Here is a 22,954-nt window from a genome sequence, read left to right as displayed (position 1 = left end):
TGAATCTGTAGATTGCTTTGGGTAATATAGGATGTTTTAATGATATTAATTCTTAAAATCCATGTATGTGGGATATCTTTCCATTTATTTGGTCATCTTTTATCACTAATGTCTTATTGTTTTTACTATTAGGTTTTTCACTTCCTGTGTTTGTTTATTCCCATGTATTTTATTCTTGTTGCTGTAACTGTAAATGGGATTGTTTTCCTCATTTCTCTTTCTGACAATTTATTATTAATATATAGACATCAATAGATTTTTTATATTGATTTCATATCCTACAACTTAACTGAATTAAGTTATTTTTAACAGATTTGTAGGTTTTGTTTCATTTTGTTTTTTGTGGAGTCTTTAAAATTTTTTATATGTAATATCATGCCATCTCAAAAAGTGACAGTTTTACTTCTTATTTTCCAATTTGTATGCCTTTTATTTCCTTCTCTTGCCTAATTGCTCTGGCTACTACTTCTAATATTGTGTTGAATAAAAACAGTGAGAATGGGAGTTCCCATGATGGCGCTTTGCTAACAAACCCAACTAATATCCATGAAGATGCTGGTTTGCTCCCTGGGTTAAGGCTCAAGCATCACCGTGAGTGGTGGTGTAGGTTACAGATGCAGGTCAGATCTGGCATTGCTGTGGCTGTGGTATATACTGGCAGATACAGCTCCTATTCAACCCCTAGCCTGGGGACTTCAATATGCCATGGGTGTGGCCCTAAAAAGACCCCCCCCCCAAAAAAAAAAGGCAGTAAGAATGGGCATTCTTGCCTTGTTCCTGGTCTTAGAGCAAAAACTTTCCACTTTTTATGTAATTTGATGCAGCCACTATGGATGTTAGTTATAGGCTTGTCATATATGGCTTTTATTGTGTTGAGGGATATGTTTACCAAGGAAAAAAAATTTTAAGTTCTTGCTCAGCAAAGAGCTTAGTACAAACATCAGATTATTATGTTGTACACCTGAACCTAATATGCTTGTCAATTATACCTTAGTTTTAAAAAACGAACTCAGTGGCTATTTTGTATTTAAATCAATTTACATTTTAAATAATGTTATTTGTACTAGCTTAGTTAAGAAATTTCCTTACGTCGCAGCAGCCAGTCAAATGAAGGGCAATCATAAGGCATAGAAAAGACAATCTAGAAAGAATGTGCTCTGTAGAAATACTCATGACACCTCTTGACCAATTCCAGCCCCAGACTTACTGAAATGAAAGTATATGTGCATACATTGGTAATAGTTTGGATATTGCATCACTGTACATGATAGTTTTTTTGTTTGTTTTGTACATGATAGTTTGAAGCTACACTTTTATTCACTTTCAAGTTTGGGTTAGTGCACCTCCAGAGTCACTTACCAAATCTTTTCGGAGGTGTGCATGTTTAGTATTCTCTTTGGCTGCATTTATCCCCCTTTGGAGACAATGGAGGTATGGTTCCTGTTTTAGATCACAAGATACATTTGACAACCAACAATCAGGAAAGCTTCTGGTGCCCCTCCTCCCCCTTAGAGAAATCCCCTTCCCCTTTATTCTCTCTCATATGCAGTTTAAAAGTGCTCATTTTTTTACCCTTTAAGTCAGTGAATTTTATTATATTTATAGTTGTACAGTGATCATCACAACCCAGTTTTACAGCTTTTCCATCCCAAATCCCCAGCCTGTCCCTCCCCTCCCCAACCTGTCTCCTTTGGTAACCATAAGTTTTTCAAAGTCTGAGTCAGTTTCTGTTCTGCAAAGAAGTTCATTGTATCCTTTTTTTAGATTCCACATACAAGTGATAGCATATGATGCTTGTGTCTCACTGTCTGACTAACTTCACTTAGCATGATAATGTCTAGGTCCATCCACATTGCTGCAGATGCCATTATTTCATTCCTTTTTATGGCTGAGTAATACTCCATTGTGTATATGTACTACACCTTCTTTATCCATTCTTCTGTCGATGGACATTTAGGTTGCTTCCACAAAAGTGTTCATTTCTTATGTTATGGAGTCATGCCTGGGATTTGGCAATAGGTAGTGATGTTACTCATAAATAACCATGGGGAAGAATTAATGGGGGACACAGGAAAATGGAGGGAGACTAGGGAAAGAACTAGTTTGAGAGTTTGCCCAAGTGATTTCTAAGATCCTTTTGAAGTAGAGTACTAGAGTGGTAGCATGTGTTTAGAAAATGAAAGCCAGGTTTTGAAACAGCAGGTTAGTGACTGTCGAACCCCCTCTCCACCCCCACTTCAAATTCTTAGATCCCAAGACTGGATCTGTCCTCACTTCTATTAAATTTTTCTCTAAAAACTACTTGTAATATCAATGACATGTTAGATACCACTAGTGTGAGCATGTCTTGCACATTATTAGCAGGAAGTAAAAAGTTACTTGATTCTGTTAGCTGACTAATTCTCCATTAGGTCAAGGTCAGGCAGGATTAGTGGCACACTATGCGACCCTTACATCAGAGGCCCTCGAAGACAGGGGTCTTCTGCACCTCGCATAACGCCACTGGCCTGTAGAGTGTGCTCACGTGTGTTTATTTTGTGATGAATCATACATATCAATTGTACTTCAGATGCCCTTTTGTATCAATAATGTCGTAGTGTCTGTTTTGGTTTATTGTTGGCTCATCTGCTCAGTGGAGTCAGACACTAGTGGTTTGATGTTTCTGCCGTTGCTGGCTGCATTTGCAAGTGTACCACAGCGTGAGGGAAGTTAACTGTCCAGGACATAGATTTTTCACTCTGTTTATGTGGTGAATGGATTCAAAAAATAGATATAACTATATAGATGTGGGGAAAAAAAAACACAAAATAAGTTACTTTATATCGGGCATGCTTCTGTTTCCCTGAATGAGAGCTAAAGAGATGAATGCCCACAGAGTTGCTTATTAATATATGTTCCTTAATGTCAAGCTCTTTTTTTTTTCTTTTTTTCTTTTTTCTTTTTAGGGCTGCACCCAGGACATATGGAAGTGTTCCCAGGCTAGGGGTCAAATCGGAGCTGCAGCTGCCGGTCTATACAACAGCCACAGCAACACAGAATCCGAGCCATGTCTGTGACCTACACCACAGCTCACAGCAATGCCAGATCCCCAACCCACTGAGCGAGAACAGGGATCAAACCCACATTCTCATGGATACTAGTTGGATTCGTTTCCACTGTGCCACAATGGGAACCCCAATTTCAAGCTCTTTAAGTGTGGGTACATGAACACTTTGCACTGGGTACAGGAGCACAGGTAATTTAAAGGGAATCACTTTCCAGAAACTCAACTTTAGTATGTTGTTCTCCCTAAAATGGATCTACCTGAGGTCAAGAGTTTCAGGCTGTTTATCCTTTTTTGCTTCTGCTTGACAATTGCCTTCTGCCACAATAAATAAATAAATAAATATATAAATAAATAAATAAAGAGAGAGAGAGAGAAGGGATAGCTCTCACCCATGAACTTACCTGACGTGTTGCACATGTGTAACAGCTTCCAGGGTAGTGGTGAAAACAGAGTCAATTCTAAATACTAGTTTTAGGGAGGCCTCCTTTGATGAGGGGGTAATATAGTTCCTCAATGTTATTTTAAGGCATAGGGAAGAAAATAAAATTGAGGACCATTACTTTAAGATATTTTGAGTTTTTCTAACCAATTTGAAATTCATTTGGTAATCATTAATTTTTATCCAGTTTCTTTTTCAAACACAGTCTTGGTGATAACATTTTCTAGAGTGGTATGTATTTAATTCTGTACTCAGCATTGCACTTCAATAGGATAGCCATGGTATTGATGATGTCATAATTCTTGGGTACAGATTTCACTGTGGTCACTGTGAGTCTCACTAAAGGGAACTGGAAGCTTTGTGATCCTGTCTGTTCTTAGCAATTCAAAGAGCACAGAGAAAGAGAAACCACTGGGGTTGAGAGATGATTGAACTAAAATACAGGAATTTTATAGATTGCAAACTGTGCTTCTGGAGAGGGAGAGAAAGACTCATGGTTACACAATGCATGCTAACAGGAGAAACTTGGAGAACCATGTGTGGGCTGTCAGTGATGGTGCTGAGCCTTGAATAAAATTGCATTTTATCATCTCGACGAGAAGCAATCAAAAGTGAAGAACAAAGACTTAAAAGTGAATTTAGACCAAGATACCTTGATCTCTGTAATTTAAGCAATTTGCTTTCTCATTCTTAAAAATGATGAACTTCGAATTTGAGGAATCATTCTGTCCTGTTTAGTCTCAGTGGAGATAATTTGATTGTTGTCTAGCTCCTGGGTTAAGTTTCAGGAATTTCAGCTAAAAAAAAAAGACAGGTAACCTTGCAGAGCAGTCATTTTTTTTTTTTTTTTAAACCAAGGGTTTGTATCAGAATTATGTGTGGAGCATTTGGAAATATTCATGGGTAGGCTCCTGCTTTGGGAATCTGATTCAGTAGATTTGGGATGGGGCTCAGTAATCAATATTTTTAAAAATTCTTTGGCCGATTTTGGTGTGTGTACCTAGTCAGGCTTTCGGGTAGAAGCCTGACTCTGGAAATGTTTCTGAAAATCAGCCTGTGGATGTAAGCATTCTTTATTTAAACATCTGTCTTCCATTTATTCCTCGTGTATTTACTTCCTAGGGCCGCTGCAGCGTGCCGCCATGAACGTGGTTTTGGAAAACCCAGGAATTTATCCTCCCACAGTGTTCGAGGCCAGGGGTCTGAAGTCAAGGTGTGGACAGGGCTGCACTGCTCTGGAGGGCCCAAGGGAGAATCTGTCCCCACCTCTGGTGGTTGCTGGCGATCTTCGGTTTATGTCTGTGTCCCTGCAGTTTCTGTGACCATCTTCCTGTACCTTCTCTTCTGTCTCTGTTAAATCTCCCTCTGCCGCCTTCTGGCATAGACACCACTCAGCCCAGATACTTTCCCCATTCAAAATCATTACCTTAATCACGTTTGCAGACATGTCACTGTTCATGGGAAACATGTGCAGGTCCCAGGGTTTCAGACCTCAGCGTTGTTAAGGGGGTCCATTTCTTAGCCTGATGCAGCTGGCTATCACCTCACTGCACATAATTCATGTGGGCTGCTCTGCCCACTGAGGTGGATTTGGTACCTTTCCACTTGTTTCCAACTATCCATTCATGGCCACAGGGAAACAGCAGCCTCCGTGACAGTGTTTACCCACACATCTTGCTCTCTTGGAGCTAGATCAGATACCGCCTCACGTAGCTAGAGATGAATTAGTTTGCTAAGCTGTAAAATACACCTCCAGTTTTAGCCATTCATGTGGCAAATGCCTTACGTCAGAGCAGGCAGAGAGTGTCCAGTCAGTGCAGCAAACCCATCAGCCTTCTGACAGGCATCTCAAGCGTGTGTCCCAGGAAGAGTGGCTCAGCTTTAGGAAGAATATCACAGTGACCAGCATTATGTGACTCATTTCTGAGAGAGCTTCAAGCCTTGTTACCTCTCACATAGGCCTTGACCTAAGCCAGGCATTTACGATGCTGCTAAGTTTGGTTTTAGGAGAGGGAATGCAGTTAGTTGTAGTTAGTTGAGAGGAGAGAATGCAGTTGGTTGAATTGTAGTCACTTGGTTTGAGACTGATATGATTTCTTTTTTTTTTTTTTCTGATATGATTTCTGAGTCAAACTTTTTGAAAAATAGATATAGGGCCTTGAGAGAATTATTTAAATTAGGGCTTCATTTTCTCCATCTACAAAAGGAAGAATTATTTCATGATCTCTAAGGCCCCTTTCAGTTTGAAATCCCATTTTGTTGTTTCTTGTTTTTTAACAGTTTGGCCCAAAAACTGTATTAGCAAAGACTTGTTCTCATGCCATTAGTAGGCAGGTAAAAGATTGGTAATAAAGATGATTTTAACATGGGGCTGTCCTGATTGTATGATAGGAATGTACGTAAAAGTATTTTTTATGGCTGCACCTGTGGCATATGGAAGGTCTTGGGCCAGAGAACTTATGCTGCAGCTGTGGCAACACCAGATCCTTTAACCCAATGCGCCAGGCAGGGTATCAAACCTGTGCCTCTGCAGCAACCTGAGCCACTGCAGTCAGATTCTTAACCCACTGCACCACAGCGGGAACTCCCTATGTAAAAGTATTTTGTGTGTAACAATTAATAGAAAATTGTTGGTGTTCCTAGGATTCTGACTTGGGTAGGTTTTATGTTACTATGTTATATATTTCATGTGTGTTGTTTTTGTGCTCAAGAAATGAAATGCTTTGCACAGTGGGGTTTACTGGGATTGAGAGAAGACTTTCACCGTTAGGCCTTCATTCACTAGTTCCTCTTGACAGAGCATGTGGTGCTTTGGGACCACTTGCGGTGGCCACATGGATCTGAACGTCACAGGAGTCCACATGGGCTGAAGACAAACCCTTAGGTCCAGCCACACTTGAGGGATAGATGAGGAAGATGTGAGGACCCAGAGAATCATTAGAGAAGAAAATTCAGGAGATGACGTGTTATGTTTCAGAAAACATGGAAGAAAGTGTTTGAGGGTATTCGGTGCTGCTGAAGGTGAGGAGGTGCAGGACCACTACAGAGTGGCCTTGAATTGGCTTCATTGTCATCAGTATTAATGGACAAGAGTGATGGCAGCTGGATTGCTGGGTGGAAGAGATGAGACCAGGTGGGGGGAAGACTTGCTGAAACTTCTCTCAGGGGAGGTTCTGAGGACCCAAGGGCAGCATCCACATTGCAGAGGTGGGTCTGGGAGGGACCTGTATGAGTTTGAGAGCTGAGAGAGGAGCCATTAGCCCAGAAAGGAAGGGATGGTCAGGACTAGCTATCAATCTTCATTTTCCATCCACATGGGTTGATCCACAGGAGGACGGGAGGCCTGTTCCACACCAACTGGACCCTTTTCAGACTGGAGCTGGGAGAAAAGAACTATGTGTTTTCTCTTATTGAGAGACACAAAAGTGTTGCTCCGTGTGGATGTGTTTCCTGTTTCTTGTGAAGCAGACAGAGAGTGCGGATGTTTGGGACAGAAAGAGAAGAGTTTGAGAGGAGAAGGGGGCAGAGTTTTTTGTTTTCTATTTTTTCTCCCTGGTTTTAATGAGATATGCTTGAAGGGGGCAGCGTTTAAATTTCTGTGTCCCTGAGGCCAGCTCCACCCAGATATTTTTTATGGTTTGGCTACACAACTGTTAGGTCCCCTTACCTGAAAGGTAGAGTTTAGGTCTTTGAATTTGAAACTGAGGACACCTTAACTAATATATGGGATACAAATGTGAAGTCAGAGTAGGATAGTCAAGAGTTATAGTGTTTCTTCTCAGGCCAACAGAGAGGCCATGGGACAGAGGAGTGACTGGTTGAGGTGAGGGGCTTCCAGGAAAGGAAGATGAGATGAGGGGGATCACAGACTTCAGTTTGTAACTGGGCTAATAAACAGGTACCGGAGTGGGAAGGGTGTGAGTGTTAGGTGCATCTGCAAAGCAGATTTTCTTCTTTTAAGAAAAGTAGTGGATTATCATAAAGCATTCAGAAGATTGAATGGAAAGGAAAAATTCCTTTGTAATTTTTGCTATGGAAAAGGGTGAGAATAACATCCACCTTTAGATTTGTCACATTATAATATACACACAGGAAGAGGACTTGATCTGTAGGCAAGTTTGTTGAATTTGACACGATCCTTTATAATAGATTTTTGTTGTGTGATATGCAGCTGATGGAATCACAAGAATTTTCTAATTTGAAAAGCAGTTATTGCTCTAATCAAAATAGTCTCATAGGCAAAAAAATTTATAAAATTTTTGATCTAGGGCAGAATTGAAGTTATTAGAAAATTTCTAGTTGCTTAGATATCATTTTCTACCTTTATGAACGGATCATTTTTTTATCTTTCCCACATTGTTGGGTTACTCAGGTTAGTATTAAGTGTGATAGTGTATAAGTGATCTTTAATGGTCTGTCTCTTTTCACTTGTAGTTTTTGAGCCTACCATCCCTTCCTCTTGGGCTCAAGATAGCACGTACACATAATAGAATCCACTTATAGACACTTACCGCAAGAGGCTCCTGAGGCCAGAGCCAGACACTGCTCCTGCATTTCTGTGTGTGCAGTCTTGAGAGACATTAGCTATATAATAGGTGGCTGTAGTTCTCAGTAAATTTGAGCTCAGAAAGAACATCCAGTTTATAGTACAGTCTTTGTGCCTTAACTTATCCCTTGTTTTCATTTGAGGTGCTCTCATTTTTGTATTTTAGCACACATTTTGCCATGTCCTGAGGAAATGTGTCCTAAATTTTATGAGTTCCTGTAATTATCTAGTAGTTAAACTGACTGCTGTAGCGACACTGAAGAACTCTCATGGAGTCAGTCAAGACACTGATTAAAGACCACTGTATCAAATCTTAAATAAAATAAAATCTATAACCTAGGCATCTTTGAACTGAACTAGGAAGTGTTTTGCTGAAAAGGGAGTTCACTACCTGTGTGCAGTTCACACACATGCAGGCTGCCTTGTACGCCTGGACAGGACATAGTAAAAGGCAGAAGATGGGAATGCAAGGCAGTTCTGCCTCTGCTCTGCTGTGCTGCCTGGGAACCTTCTCAACCCAGCATTTCCTTGTTTGGAAGATGAGGGGCTGGTTGGGATTGGAGCCCCCTTTCCCATCTCAGAGCAAACGAAAACTTTGCTGAGTCTAATAGGTCCAAGTCCATCTTTAAAGGAAAAAGTTCCCATTCCATCATAATGTTGTAATTCACATATTATCGTTTCTTCACCGTAATGTGCTATTTTGGTTTTTATATCTTATGATACACTTGTGTTTTCTTCATAACGTCTTACTCAAAATTAAGAAACTAGAGGTGTGGAGTAGCTTTTTCCTGGGTTAGTTGACATGGTGGAACAGCTTGGTTACAAGTAGCTGGGAGGGTCGGGGAGGCAGCCATATGCTGACTTGATGTGTCATTGTTGTTATCAAGGCTCTGAAGAAACTTTCTGTCCACCACCCTGTACACACCAGTAAATCCTTCACTGACTGGAAAGCAGAATTACGAAGTGAGACCAGTACAAGCTGCTTAAGTCATTGATAGAAACTCTGCAGTTATTCTAAGATGGGTTCCCATAATCTGGCTTCAGTCTCCCTTCCATGTGTTTTTCTCCTTTAGTTGTTATGAAAATAGTTCTCCGTATTCCAGTAATGAAAAGGTATAGCTATTGCAACATCCAAAGTAGTAAAACTGGAAGACCATATTTTGAATAAGAAAAACAGAGTACGTGGTCTAATGTTAATTATATCCTATATTTTACTGTGATAATCTGTAGTGCAGTGTTGTGTGTCTTACTTACAATAATCTGTCCGTGTCACAGAGCACCACCCCACAGCACCAGCAGGACAGCCGACGAGGGTCTGGAATTTGCTTGCTGACTCACTCAGCCGTTTGGCTTTGGTCATTTGCTGAATTTCAAATGTGAAACATGATGAAAAGATTAATTCCATCTTGCTTTCTCTCTTTACAGGCTCTCTACAACTCAATTAAGAATGAGAAGCTCGAATGGGCAGTGTAAGTAATGCTGCATGTCAGCCTTTTAGTAAACGAAACGCTTGCTCTGTGCTGACTGTCTTTCTTTGTGCCTTAGAGGGGACCTTGGAGAAGGATAATATGCACAGCCAGTTCTCAGTTCCCACCAGTCTTACTCTACTTTGTGTAAGACACCTAAGCCCTGAGTAGCCTGTCTTTTTCTTGGCTCCCTGGCATGCTCCTATTCAGCATTTAAAATAGCATTCAAAAAGCAGATATAATAAAATTACAAAAATTCCAGAATCTAGTGCAGATGATTTTGGTGCCATACACTTACTCTAATTGTCTCCTTCTTATCATCATAGATCGAGGTTTTCTAATCCTATTTCCTATGACACTAATTATACCGGGATATTGATATATAAGCTTGAGAAATGATGGAGTAAAGGAAGCTAATTTTTTTTTTTAACTAAAGAACTCCCAGGAGCTTATACAATGCTGATGTATATTGTCAGTCTCTAAGAGAGAAATAGAATTTGCAATATTTCCTGAACCCATTTGACAATAAAATATAAGCCTTCAAGGTACATACTTTAGGGGAGATACTGTTCCAGATAAATTATACCTGACTCTATGTAAACCAATAATACCATTCTTGTTAAATTTCCACTAATCAGTATAACAGTTAAGAATTTAATTTTTTTAGGGAAGTTCCCATCATGGCTCAGCAGAAATGAATCGGACTAGCATCCATGAGGACACAAGTTCAATCCCTGGCCTTGCTCAGGGGCTTAAGGATCTGGTGTTGCCGTGAGCTGTGGTGTAGGTCACAGACACGGCTTGTAGGCATTGCTGTGGCTGTGGTGTAGGCCAGCAGCTATAGCGCCGATTCGACCCCAGCCTGGGAACCTACATATGCTGCAGGTGCAGCCCTAAAAAGACAAAAAAAAAAAAACCAAAGAATTTAATTTTTTTCAAAATTGTTAGCATGCAGTCTTTACTAAATTTTTAATGATCAAGAAATTAGGTCAAAGTATGTTTTTTTTAAATTAGAATTACATGGGAATTTTATTTTTGATTTTCATTGATATTAGGCATATGTAAATATTTTTCTGCCTTGTGACCTAGAGCAGTGAACTTAGGTTTACAGAATCGTAACTTGGGGATGTCTTATTCTTTCATATGCACATTGGGGGGAAAATTTTTTAGCAGTTGATTACATCTCGCATATAGCATGCTAGAATGAATTAAATACCAATACCAGGAGCTCCTGTTGTGGCTCAGCAGGTTAAGAACCCAACATGGTATCCATAAGGATGCATGTTTGATTCCTGGCCTCGCTCAGTGGGTTAAGGATCTGGTGTTGCCAGGCTGTGGAGTCAACTGGCAGCTGCAGCTCCAATTTGACCCCTAAACCCAGAACTTCCATATGCCACAGGTGCAGCCATAAAAAGATAAACAAAATATTAATACCGCTTAATTGTTTCATTAATCTTAATGGAATAGGGTACTGTTTTAAATTAAGAATTCAAAGTCTAATTTGAAATTGTAATATTTGCAAGTATATGTGATAGCTTATGTAAAGACAGTGTATCATTTTAAGGGAAACTTCTTAAAATTAATAAGAATTCATGGCCTAAGATCCAGAGTGGTCATTTTTGGACTTATCTCTTATGAATAAAAGTGAGTTTCCTAGAAAACTTTCATAAAGGATGTACTTAGACTCTTGCTGAAATATTAAAGGCGTACCTTGATCTATGAAGAATATCTACTCTAGAAAAAATTAATAAAAATGAAATAATTATAAATACATTCATATTATAGGAGAGAATATTTTGAGGAGTCTTTTATAAACTTATTCTTAAAAGAAAATAATATACTCCTAAGGATCTGTTCTTTAAATCTTTAAATCTAGATTGTTGATATATTGCATTTGGTACAGTAGGTTTTGTTTTGTTTTGTTTTTTAGTTTTTGGTTTTTGTTTTTTAGGGCTGAGCTTGTAGCATATGGAAGTTCCCAGGCCAGGGGTCCAATTAGAGCTACAGCTGCTGGCCTACACCACAGCCATAGCAACTTGGGATCTGAGCTGCCTCTGCGACCTACACCCCAGCTCACAGCAACCCCTGATCCTTAACCCACTGAGTGAGGCCAGGGATCGAACCTGCTTCCTAATGGATCCTAGTCAGGTTCATTAACCGCTGAACCATGAAGGGAACTCTAGTACAGTAAGTTTTATTTACATTTGTGTGCAGTGGCAGTTTGGTACAGGAAAGCTTTATCTTGGGCCCTGTCCATGGGTGGGAGTGGGTGTTTACCCAGGAATTGCACTCTCTGTGGCCCTCTCATCAAGTCCACAGGGCATCCTGTTCAAAAGCCCAGATTCCAGGATAAGATGGATTTGGGTTTGAAGTCCAGCTCTGCCGTGTATCGGCAGGGCCACTGGCCATGTGACCCTTGGCCTCTGTCTCCTCTTGACACTGTGAAATGTTATAAAACAACAGGCATAAACAGGTTATCCCCCAAATGGTAAAAAGTACTGTAATGTTTAAAGCTCTGATTTGTATTTGTTATCTTCTGCTTTATTTCTCTCTTGTTTGTGTGCTTTCCCATCCACATGTATTCACCACCTACCAAGAATAAGGCAATATAGTAGTTTGCATATTAACTTGCTTCACCTATAAATGAAAAGATTGGATGAAATGATTTTCAGTTTTAATATTCTGTAAATTCAAAAATCTTTATTTCTCAAGCTGACTCCTTTGAATTTAGAGGATATAAAACAAAAAAAGGTTTATGGGTCAATGTGAGGTACGCTTGGAATCTCTGCAATAAATAAAGGGCCAATACCCTACCCTTTTCAATCACCGAGCCCTGTTTTGATCACAAAGTACTTTTTAACAGCTTCTAAAACTAGTGTTCCCTAGGACACCCTTTAGAAAACCCTGCTATACATAATCAACATATGTGACCCTTTAGATCAAAGCTAAGCCTTTTCTTTGATAAATAGGTATATGCGTATGTGTAATTATAACACTGTGCTCCCCCCCCTTTCCTGTGTCTCTTCAATCATGCTTCTCTGACTTACTTTCCTCCTACTGTCCATTAGTGTATCTCCCAAAGTTCAGCATTTAGAATTTTTTTTTTCCACTAAGGTCCCATTCTCAGCGGTCTCACTGTGTCCTAAGACTTCACCTGCTGTCTCTGTAAAACTCCTTCCACCGTGCAGACAGCTCTGACCTCTTTCCCACATTTCAGTTCAGCATTGGCAGTTTTCTACAGGACATTTCCTCTGGCACTTAGCTCTCATCATCTGTGTCTTGACTTTGTCACATGTTCTCCATTTCTCTTAATGATGCCAGCTTATCTAGATTTTGGCCTCCCATTGTCACCCTTGAACCACCCTGGCTACCTTGTTTGCCCTGCCAGCACCCCGCCCCTTCCTGCTGCTGTGCTCCTACCCTGCCTCCTGACTGCCTCTGCCTCCTACCTCTTTCCCCTGATTTAACCTATTTTGAAGCCCTCCCTGGTTCTAACACTAGAAGACTCTGTACACTCTGCCACTCATCGCTCTCATTCCCCCCATTGCCCTTCCCCAGCCTACAGTTCAGCTGAGCTGCTGTGAAGTACCGTTCCCTGTCTTCACCCCGGCCTCTCCCAGGGTGCTCACCAAGTTACCCCTGCCCTTCCTTACAGCCCATCTCAGAACCCGCTCCATGGACTCGGTCCCGATCTTACCAGCCAGAAATAAGCTCAGCCCTGAAATACCCGTTTTCCTTTATCTGATGACAATCATTTGTATTCTTCATGATAGTTATTGGCAGGAATGTTCCATTAAGACTGTAAGCTCTTTAAGGAAATGATTCATATCTGGATTTGTCCCTTTATATCCTCCTTTGAGATTCATAGTGCTTACATGTGAGGGAGTCCACACAAACGTCTGTAGAAAGAATAATAACAACCCTGCAGAGAACTGCATTTCCTCAGAGATCTGTAATTTTGGACACTAGTTATAGGAAAGGTGCTACTGAAAAATTCGTGGATGATATATATTTGCATATACAACATCAGCCTTCATGCTAAGTTTATTTTATTTTATTTTTTATTTTTTTATTTTTTTGTCTTTTCTAGGGCCGCACCCATGGCATATGCAGGTTCCCAGGCTAGGGGTCGAATCAGAGCTGTAGCCGCCGGCCTACGCCACAGCCACAGCAATGGGGGATCCAAGCCGCATCTGTGACCTACACCACAGCTCATGGCAATACTGGATCCTTAACCCACTGAGCGAGGCCAGGGATCGAACCTGCAACTTCATCGTTCCTAGTTGGATTAGTTAACCACTGAGCCACGATGGGGACTCTCTGATTTTATTTTTTATATTGAAGTATAGTTGATGTAAAATATTATATATTACAAGTGTACAGTATAGTGATTCACAATTTTTAAAGGTTATGCTCTATTTATAGTTGCTATAAAATATTGGCCATATTCTCCATGTTGTACAATATATATCCTTGTGCCTTATTTTATACTTAATAGTTTATATCTCTTAATTCCCTATATTGCCTCTCTCCCCTTCCCTCTCCCCACTGGTAACCACTAATTTGTTCTCTAGATCTGTGAGTCTGGGTTTGTTGTTCTTGTAATTTTCAATAGTTTGTTGTATTTTTTAGATCCCACATATAAGTGATATCATACAGTATTTGTCTTTTTCTGTTTGAGTTATTCCACTTAGCAAGATGGCTTTCAAATCCATTCGTGTTACTGCAAATGCGAAATATCTTTCTTTTTATGGCTGAGTAATATTCATACACATACACACACAAACACACACACACACACATGAATACATAGGAATATATATATAGGAATATATATAAAATCTTTATCCATTCTTCTGAATGAATTGATGTTCATTTAGGTTGCTTCCATGCCTTGGCTATTGTAAATAGTGCTGCTGTGAACATTGGGGTTATATGTGTCTTTTTGAACTAGTGTTTATCTTTTTTAGGGGGGGTTATATGCCCAGGAGTGGGATTCCTTGGTCATATGGTAGTTCTATATTTAATTTTTTGAGAAACTTTTATACTCTTTTCCATTGTGGTAATTAACATTCCCACCAGTAGTGTATAAGTGTTCCCGTCTCCAGCATTTGTTGTTTTAATTTTTTTTTTAAATAATGGCCATTCTGACAGATATGAGGTAATATCTCATTGTAGTTTTGCTTTGCATTTCCCTGATGATTAGCAATGTTGAGCATCTTTTCATGTGCCTGTTGGCCATCTGCATGCCCTCTTTGGAAAAATGTCTTTTCAGGTCTTCTGCTCGTTTTTTAATCTAGTTGTTTATTTTTTTTTTGATTCTGAGTTGTATGAGCTGTTTATATATTTTGCATATTAATCTTTTATCAGTCATATAATTTGCAGATATTTTCTACCATTCAGTAGGTTGTCTTTTTGTTTTGTTGATGGTTTCCTTTGTTATGCGAAAGCTTTTAGGTAGGTCCGTTTGTTTGCTTTATTACCTTTGCTTTAGGAGACAGATCCAACAAAATATTGCTATAATTTATGTCAAAGGGTGTTCTGCCTATCTTTTCTTTTAGGAGTTTTATGGTTCCCAGTCTTACATTTAGGTCTTTAATCCATTTTGAGGTTATTTTTGTGTATGATATTAGAGAGTTCTAATTTCATTCTTTTACGTGTAGCTGTCCAGTTTTCCCAGAAGCGGTTATTGAAGAGACTGCCTTTTCTCCACTATATATTCTTGCCTCTTTTGTTATAGATTAATTGACCATAAACACATGGTTTTTTTTCTGGGCTCTCTATTCTGTTCCGTTGATCTATGGGTCTGTTTTGTGTTCTGTTTTGATTTTACTGTAACTTTGTGTTATAGTTTGAAGTCAGGAACCTGATTCCTCTAGCTCTATTTTTCTTTCTCAGGATTGCTTTGGCAGTTCTGGGTCTTTTGTGATTCCATACAAATTTAGAAATATTTTGTTCCTGTTCTGCTAAAAATGCCATTGGTAATTTGATAGGGATTGCATTTAACCTGTAGATTGCCTTGAGCAGTATGGTCATTTTAGCAATATTGATTCTTCCAATTCAAGAACACCGTAGGTATATCTTTCCATCTATTTGTGTCATCTTCAGTTTCTTTTCGTCAGTGTTTTGGTTTTCCAAGTACAGGTGTTTTAACTCCTTATGTAGGTTTATTCCTGGGTTTCTGTTTTGATGTGATGGTAGGTGGAATTTGATGTTAATTTTTGAGCCTTAGAAGAAATCAAATTATAGAATCATGGAATGTTTTAGCTGGAGGGACCATAGCATTCACTGGTTTTCTCACTGGGTTCGATGGAGCCCTAGGGCTCAGGGGGATGTCTGGGGGCCTCCTTAGGTGATGTGAGTGAGGGGGAAGGGGAAGAAGACAGGGACCCAGTTCTACTTTTCACAAGCATCACACCTATTTCAACTGGTCAGAGCAGCCCCATTTTAATTTTTTCAAAATATGTATTTGAAATTCAGCTTAATATTGCTTTTCTTAAGGAATCTGCACTTAAGAAAAATTTTTTGAAAAGTACTACTTCAGTCCAATGTTGTCATTTCATGTATGAGATAGACGAAGTCAAGAAGCGTTTATTAATTTAACTTTGCCTTTGCTTCTAGATTAAATTGTTTTCTATATGCCCTCATATCAAATTATTATGGTGATATTTGAGGTGGTGGCAAAGGTCTGAAAGACCTTTCTGTCTTTCAGATCATGTGTTATGCACACCCTCAGCTTTCAGTAGTGTGGTTTAAAATACCAACAGTTCATTGTTCGTCCTTTGTCATTTTTTTTAGCTTTTTTTTAAATTCAGTAAATTTTATTGTATTTATAGTTGTACAGCCATCATCACAACCTAACTTTAGAACATTTTCATCCCAAAACTCCAGCCCACCCCTCCCCCCATAACCTGTCTCCTTTGGAAACCATAAGTTTTTCAAAGTCTGTGAGTCAGTTTCTGTTCTACAAATAAGTTCATTGTATCCTAAAGATTCCACATTCAAGTGATAGCATATGACGTTGGTGTCTCACTGTCCAACTAACTTCACTTAGCATGGTAATGTCTAGGTCCATCCATGTTGATGCAAATGCCATTATTTCATCCTTTTTATGGCTGACTAATATTCCATTGTGTATATGTACCACATCTTTATCCACTCCTCTGTTGTTGGACATTTAGGTTGCTTCCATGTCTTGGCTTTTGTATATAGTGCTGCAGTGAACATTAGGGTACATGTATCTTTTCGAGTCATGGTTTTCTCTGGATAGATGCCCAGAAGTGGGATTGCTGGATCATATGGTAATTCTATTTTTAGTTTTTTGAGGAATCTTCATACTGTTTTCCATAGTGGTTGTACCAATTTACATTCCTATCAACAATGTAATAGGGTTCTCTTTTCTCCATACCCTCTCCAGCATTTATTCTTTGTATAGACTTTCTTGGTGATGGCCATTTTGGCTGGTGTAAGGTGGTACCTCATAGTAGTTTTGATTTACATTTCTATAATAATTAATGGTGTTGAACATCTTTTCGTGTATTTTTTGGCTATCTATATGACTTCTTTGGAGAATTGTTGTTTAGATCTTATGCCTGTATATTGATGGGGTTGTTTGGTTTTTTGGTATTGAGCTGCAGGAGGTATTTATATATTTTGGAGATTAATCCCTTGTAAGTCATTGCATTTGCAAATATTTTCTCCCATTCTGTGGTTTGTCTTCTTGTTTTGTTAAATAAACTTTAGTTATCAATGGCCTTTTCAAGAAATCACTGCTCTCCAAAAACATCCTCCCTTGTTATAGGTGATGCTGCCTGTGAGAGGAAGCCAGTGTCCCTTTGTTGTTAGAGAATGATAAAGACAGTGGGATTACTTGTTCCTTTATGTGACACGTTAATTCTTTGTGTACTCCAAAGGCCTAAATCTGGATTTGACGGTGCTTCTCAAGTCTCTTTGCTATGTACTCTCTGAAAAAAGTCTTTTGCAAGAAAAGAACCCCCTTCTAAACCTCTTTTACTTTTATTACCTGCCCCAGTTCCTGTTTTATTTAACACAGTGTTGATTCTCATTTTATTTAGAGAATAATACGTACCAGTTAAAATGTAGTCTCCATTCTTGCTCTTTTTGGAAATGGCCATCTCAAAAGGATAGTTTTATTTTCACTTAAGAGAGTTTTTCTTTTAACTTAGACTGACTTAGATAAAGCACCTTTAGCTGATGAATGTAATTTGTTGTCTTACATTTAAGTTTTGTTATGTTCTCTTTTGTTATAATTCTCAATTTTTTTGTCGACATTAGTTCTCCAAAAAGAAGAACTGAAATTCCACTTTTATCTTCAAGAAAAGAGTACTTCTTTGTCTTATTTTAAAATATTTTTTACCTTTAAGTAAAATTATTTTATTTCCATAAATAAGAAATCATAGTAATTCATTTTACAGTGAATTATTCTGTTAAATAACTATCTTCCTAGTACCCTAATGAATCTAGATGCATGAACTTAACATGATAGTATTTCTTTATATTAGATGTAGATAAAGGAAAACCTTTCTCAGACTCTAAGTTATTATGCATCAAGACATTTATGTGGTCCTTTGATCTAAGAAATCTAAGAGTAATTATCATTTTAAACTTTCGTATAGCCATCTGTAATTTGATAATAATTACTAGTGGAAAATTAAGGCAAAGAGAAGTTGCTGTCAGTTGGACAATGGTTGTACATACAGTGAATATAGTAATGTATAAAGAAATATTTGAGTATGTGGGCAAAGAGGTAGGAGGGTTGGCATTAGGAATTACTGGTAGAAAGAGAACTAACCGTGGAAGAATTAATAAAACTGTGAGATATTTGACTATCAAGAAGGACTCGAACTCAATTCTCCATTTGTGGTGCTCATGCTATTAAACATTTTGTAGATAATCTTTGTGCTCATTGAAATACCATTGATAATAAATTGACAATGCCACCATCATTGCTTTTTGTCAATCACTCTCACATTCCTAACTGGGGAATACTAATCACAGCATAATACTAATCACAGCACTCTCAGCATAATAATAATTGTAATGTTATTATTAGGTAGAGTTCTCAAATTTAGAAGACCACTATAAGAATATTGATGAAGGGTAAACGTGAAAAGGATGTTATTGGTCTGGTGGTCTGTTTATAAATTCAGTGAAAATGTTTTGAGTATAGGATAAAGAAAGAAAAGAAACAAAGAGCGGTGCTTTAGTTATAAAAAGATGATCATTCACCTGAATCAGATTTTGAGCTGAAAATTGATCGTCACCTAAAAATTTGCTGGCTAAAAATAATACTAAATGTAGATCCATCTCCCAGATTTTGGTATTTAAAGAAAGAGTTCAGGGTTTAGAATTAGGGAAGATTCACTCGAATAACTCCAGTGAAGTATAATTTATTAAGAAGCTGTATCACACCTCACACTTCACATTTAATCTCTAAGTACCTGTTTTTCTCATCTACCTCAAATATGTTGAACTCAAGTAGATAGGAAACTAGACATCTTTTTCATCTAATCTTTAGCTCTAAGAAGGCATGTTAAAAAACATGTCTGCTTTCTGTGTAAGTAGCATCTCTCTTAATGATGAGATTGAGGTAGATACTTAGAATTTTTAAGGATTTTATTGTTATAACAGCTTTAATATCCACAAGAATGATGGTGAAAATGATGTAACTGTACAGACATTATCTGCAGACTATGCAGAGCAGACAGGTTGGAGAGCAGATGGTTTGTGACGATAACATTAGTAGCCCACTCATCCCAAAGCCATTTTAAATCTGAGATGCAGAAAGTTACGGAGCCTGGGATATAAGGAAAGGCATTTTTTTTTCTAATATGCTGATGATTTAGAATTTTATATCATCTCTATCGATTGCTAAGCCTTTGCTTTTTGTTAAAGAATGACACAAAAAGAAAATACAATAAATAGAATTTCTGTGTACACACACAATGGCTGACATGCACTTGGACATTTTAGACCATAGTTCTTTGGAGTTCATTGCGTGTTTGGTACATTGTGATATACACACAAACCTATATTTTCACAGGTGAAAAATTTAGTCAGACAAATAATAAGGTAAAGTTATTTTTTTAGTTGCCCACAAAAAATTTTGTAGTAGATCTTTTGGAAACATCTAACATGTGTCTTGACACAAGTGTTACGTTTTCCTGAGTTTGGAAAGCATGCTGCAGTCATTGTTCATGCAGTCAGAGCCTTCATTTCAGAAAGCCTGCATCCCCTCCCATTTGGCAGCATTCTTGTTGGCGTTAAAGGGCTCATGATAGAGCTTAGCATTTCTAATAAAAGTCTATTATTCTCTTTTTTACAGTTAAGGTGCCTGTTTCAGAATAAGGTATTTTTAGGCAATCCAATAGATTTCCCATTTTCATCAGAATTTTAAAATTTAACTTGATGATTTTTTTTTTAATTTGATAATTGACAAAGACAGATCCATTTTAAACTCATCCTGCTTTGTGGGATAATATGATATAAAATGGAAGCCCCATAACAAGTCACATTTTTATAACTTTGTTCTTTACTTTCCATCAATCACCTGATTAGGATGATATCCAACTTAGCGTTCTGTTCCTGCACTCAACTATGTACTCATTTTAAAAAACAGATATACTAAGGTATAACATATATTATAAAGTCATCCATATAAGTGTTCAGTATCACGGTTGTTAGGTTTTTTTTCCTTAATTTACAGAGCTGTGTAGTAATCACCACAATCCGTCACCCTGTTAGACTCCATACAGATTCCTTGTGCTTGTGATTCAGCGTATTTAATATGAACTCTTTCCTCCCCTCTGGTCTACACTGTTTTGTGCTCAACTCTATTGAGTTGCATATTGTAATACTCCTTTTTATAAAAACATATTACCCATTACTACTTGTATCTGTTTCCCCTGCTGGACTGTGAGCCCCTCAAAAGCTCTTAGTCATTTTGTTGATCCCACTGCCTTGCACCCTGTCTGGCAGCTGAAGGCTCCTTGTGATGCTTCTGAGCTGGCCTGGCTCCCTCCTAGAGGTGAGCTAGGGCATGGGTACCTGCTGCCCACTGTGCTCCACAGTGAATGAGGGAGGCCCCTGCTACCCAGCCACTTTTCATGGTCCTACCTATGTGAAGTTGACCTGTCTGAACTTGATTTTTTTCACTGAGATGATCACCTCTACCTTCTTGGGTGGCAGTGAGGTTATGACATTACATTAGGGTGGGAAAATAAAATAAAATAAAATTAAATTAAATTAAATTTAAAAAAAAGGATGTTCCTGATTCATACCCCACTCCTGTCTTTAATGTTCTGGCTAGAGAAGCATGTACACAAAATACTGAGTCAAATGAAGTCAGTCATCCACTATGTAATCCAAAGCACAAGGCACCCCCAGAAAATTAGATTGGAGGATGTGGCGGGGAGGACCTAACTTGAACACAGACTGAGAAACCAGAACTAAAGCAGCAGAGGCAAGCCTGACCCTCCGGGTCTGCTGCCCATTGAGGCCGAGGGTAGAGGCTATTCTGTTTGATGCTGGGAATGGGTTCTGAGAAGCTCATGTGATACTCAGAGTTCAGAGGCACAGGCTCGCTGAAGACTGAGGCCAGGTGAGAACTAAGCGTGACTGTGTTCCCCACCTTACCACTGCATTACTAAAGCCCTATTTGTAGCAGCTCCTTTTACTCAGCACAGTGATTCTGACTTTCAAGAGAAAATTACAAGCCATACTTAAAGGTGATAAACATGGTTTGGAGAGACAGAGCCAGAACCAAACTCAGATATAGCAGGGGTTTGGAGTCGTCAGACCAGGAATTTAAAACAACTATGATTAATACGCTGACGACCCTAATGAATAAAGTTGACAGCATGCAGAACAGATGGACAGTGTGAACAACAAAAAAATGGAAATCTAAGAAGAATCAAAAAAATGCTAGAGATCAAGAGCACTGTAACAGAAGTAAAGAATGCTTTTGATGGGCTCATTAGTAGACTGGTCACATCTGAGAAAAGAATCTCTGCGAGCTAAAGAATATGTCAGTAGAAACTTTAAAAGTGAAAAAACAAAGAGAAAACGAGGAAGAAGAAAAGGAACGAAATGTCCAAACACTGTGGAACAACTACACAAGATAAAAAACATACAGATAATGAGTGCCAGGAAGAGACGAGAGAGAGACTGGAGCAAAGGAAATAACTTGAAGCAACAGTAATTGAAAATTTCCCCCACGTTAATGCCAGACACCAAACCAAAGATCTAGGAAACTCAGAGAAAGCCATTCAGGATAAAAATTATAGGTGTGACAAAACTACCACCTAGATATATCATTTACAAATGGCAGAAAATCAAAGATAAAGAAAGGGTCTTGAAAGAAGCCAGAGGAGAAAATCACCTTACCTATGAAAAGGCTAAACATGGGAACATGTGACTACTCAAACCGTCTAAGTAGGAAGAAACATTTAAAGTGTTGAGAGAAAGAACCCGCCAACTGAAAATTCTGTATTCTCAAAAAATTACTTATTCCAGTGCACCCCAATGTTCACAGCAGCATTATTTACAATAGCCAAGATGTGAAAACAACCTGTGTCCATCAACAGATGAATGGATAAAGATGTGTACACATACACACACACACACAAAGCTGTTCACCATAAAAAAAAGAATGAAATTTTGCCATTCGCAACAACATGGATGGACTCGAAGGGTATTATGCTTAATAAAGTAAGTCATACAGAGGAAGACAAATACTGTGTGATATCACTTACATGGAATCTAAACTAGTGCATATAACAGCAACAACAACAACAAAAGACTTAGAAATCTAGAGAACAAACTAGTGGTTATAACTGGGAAGAGGGAAGGGGGAGGGGCAACATAAAGGTAGGAGATTACATGGTACAAACTACTATGTATAAAATAAGCTACAAGGACCGTACAGCACAGGGAATATAGCTAATATTTTACAACTATAAATGGAGGATGTAACCTTTAAAAATTGTGAATCACTATATTGTACACCTGTAACTTATGTAATATTGTATATCAGCTATACTGCAAATTAAAAAAAAGTAAAGCCATCACACAGATGGCAGCATAGGTTATTCCTGACTTTACTCCCTCTCACAAGAACAACAGCTTAACTCTTCCCACTGAGAGATTCCTGAAACACAGGTGCCTCTGAAGCACCCCCTATGCATACTCAGAGACATGACGGGCTATGGACTGACTGAGTGGCCTCTTCCCCAGACCAGCTCAGCACCCACCATGTGGGGAGGTCTCCCTTGAACCTGTGGTTCCCCCTGTGGGAAGAGAGAACCGGGAGGCTCACCAGCACCCCCACCCCAGCGTTGTTTCTTTGCAGAAGCCCAAACTCTGATCTCATACCATGGGAATCAGAGGGATCTCATTAGACACTGGGCATCTCATTGAGATGGAGAGGGGGAGGGGCT

General features: G+C 38.8%; 1 protein-coding gene across 1 annotated transcript in view; it reads left to right on the top strand.

Annotated features, from left to right (window-relative positions):
- PSD3 (pleckstrin and Sec7 domain containing 3) overlaps window positions 1–22,954 on the top strand; it is a 441,162-nt gene that overhangs the window by 311,198 nt on the left and 107,010 nt on the right. Inside the window, exon 10 of the mRNA XM_047771731.1 lies at window positions 9,457–9,500. Within this exon, the coding sequence (XP_047627687.1) occupies window positions 9,457–9,500 (44 nt within the window). The remainder of the gene's footprint in view (window positions 1–9,456; window positions 9,501–22,954) is intronic.

The sequence above is a fragment of the Phacochoerus africanus genome, chromosome 3, assembly GCF_016906955.1.
Source record: "Phacochoerus africanus isolate WHEZ1 chromosome 3, ROS_Pafr_v1, whole genome shotgun sequence".
Taxonomy (NCBI): domain Eukaryota; kingdom Metazoa; phylum Chordata; class Mammalia; order Artiodactyla; family Suidae; genus Phacochoerus; species Phacochoerus africanus.
The sequence above is the reverse complement of the archived record's forward strand: the minus strand, read 5'-3'. Positions and strand labels throughout refer to the sequence as shown.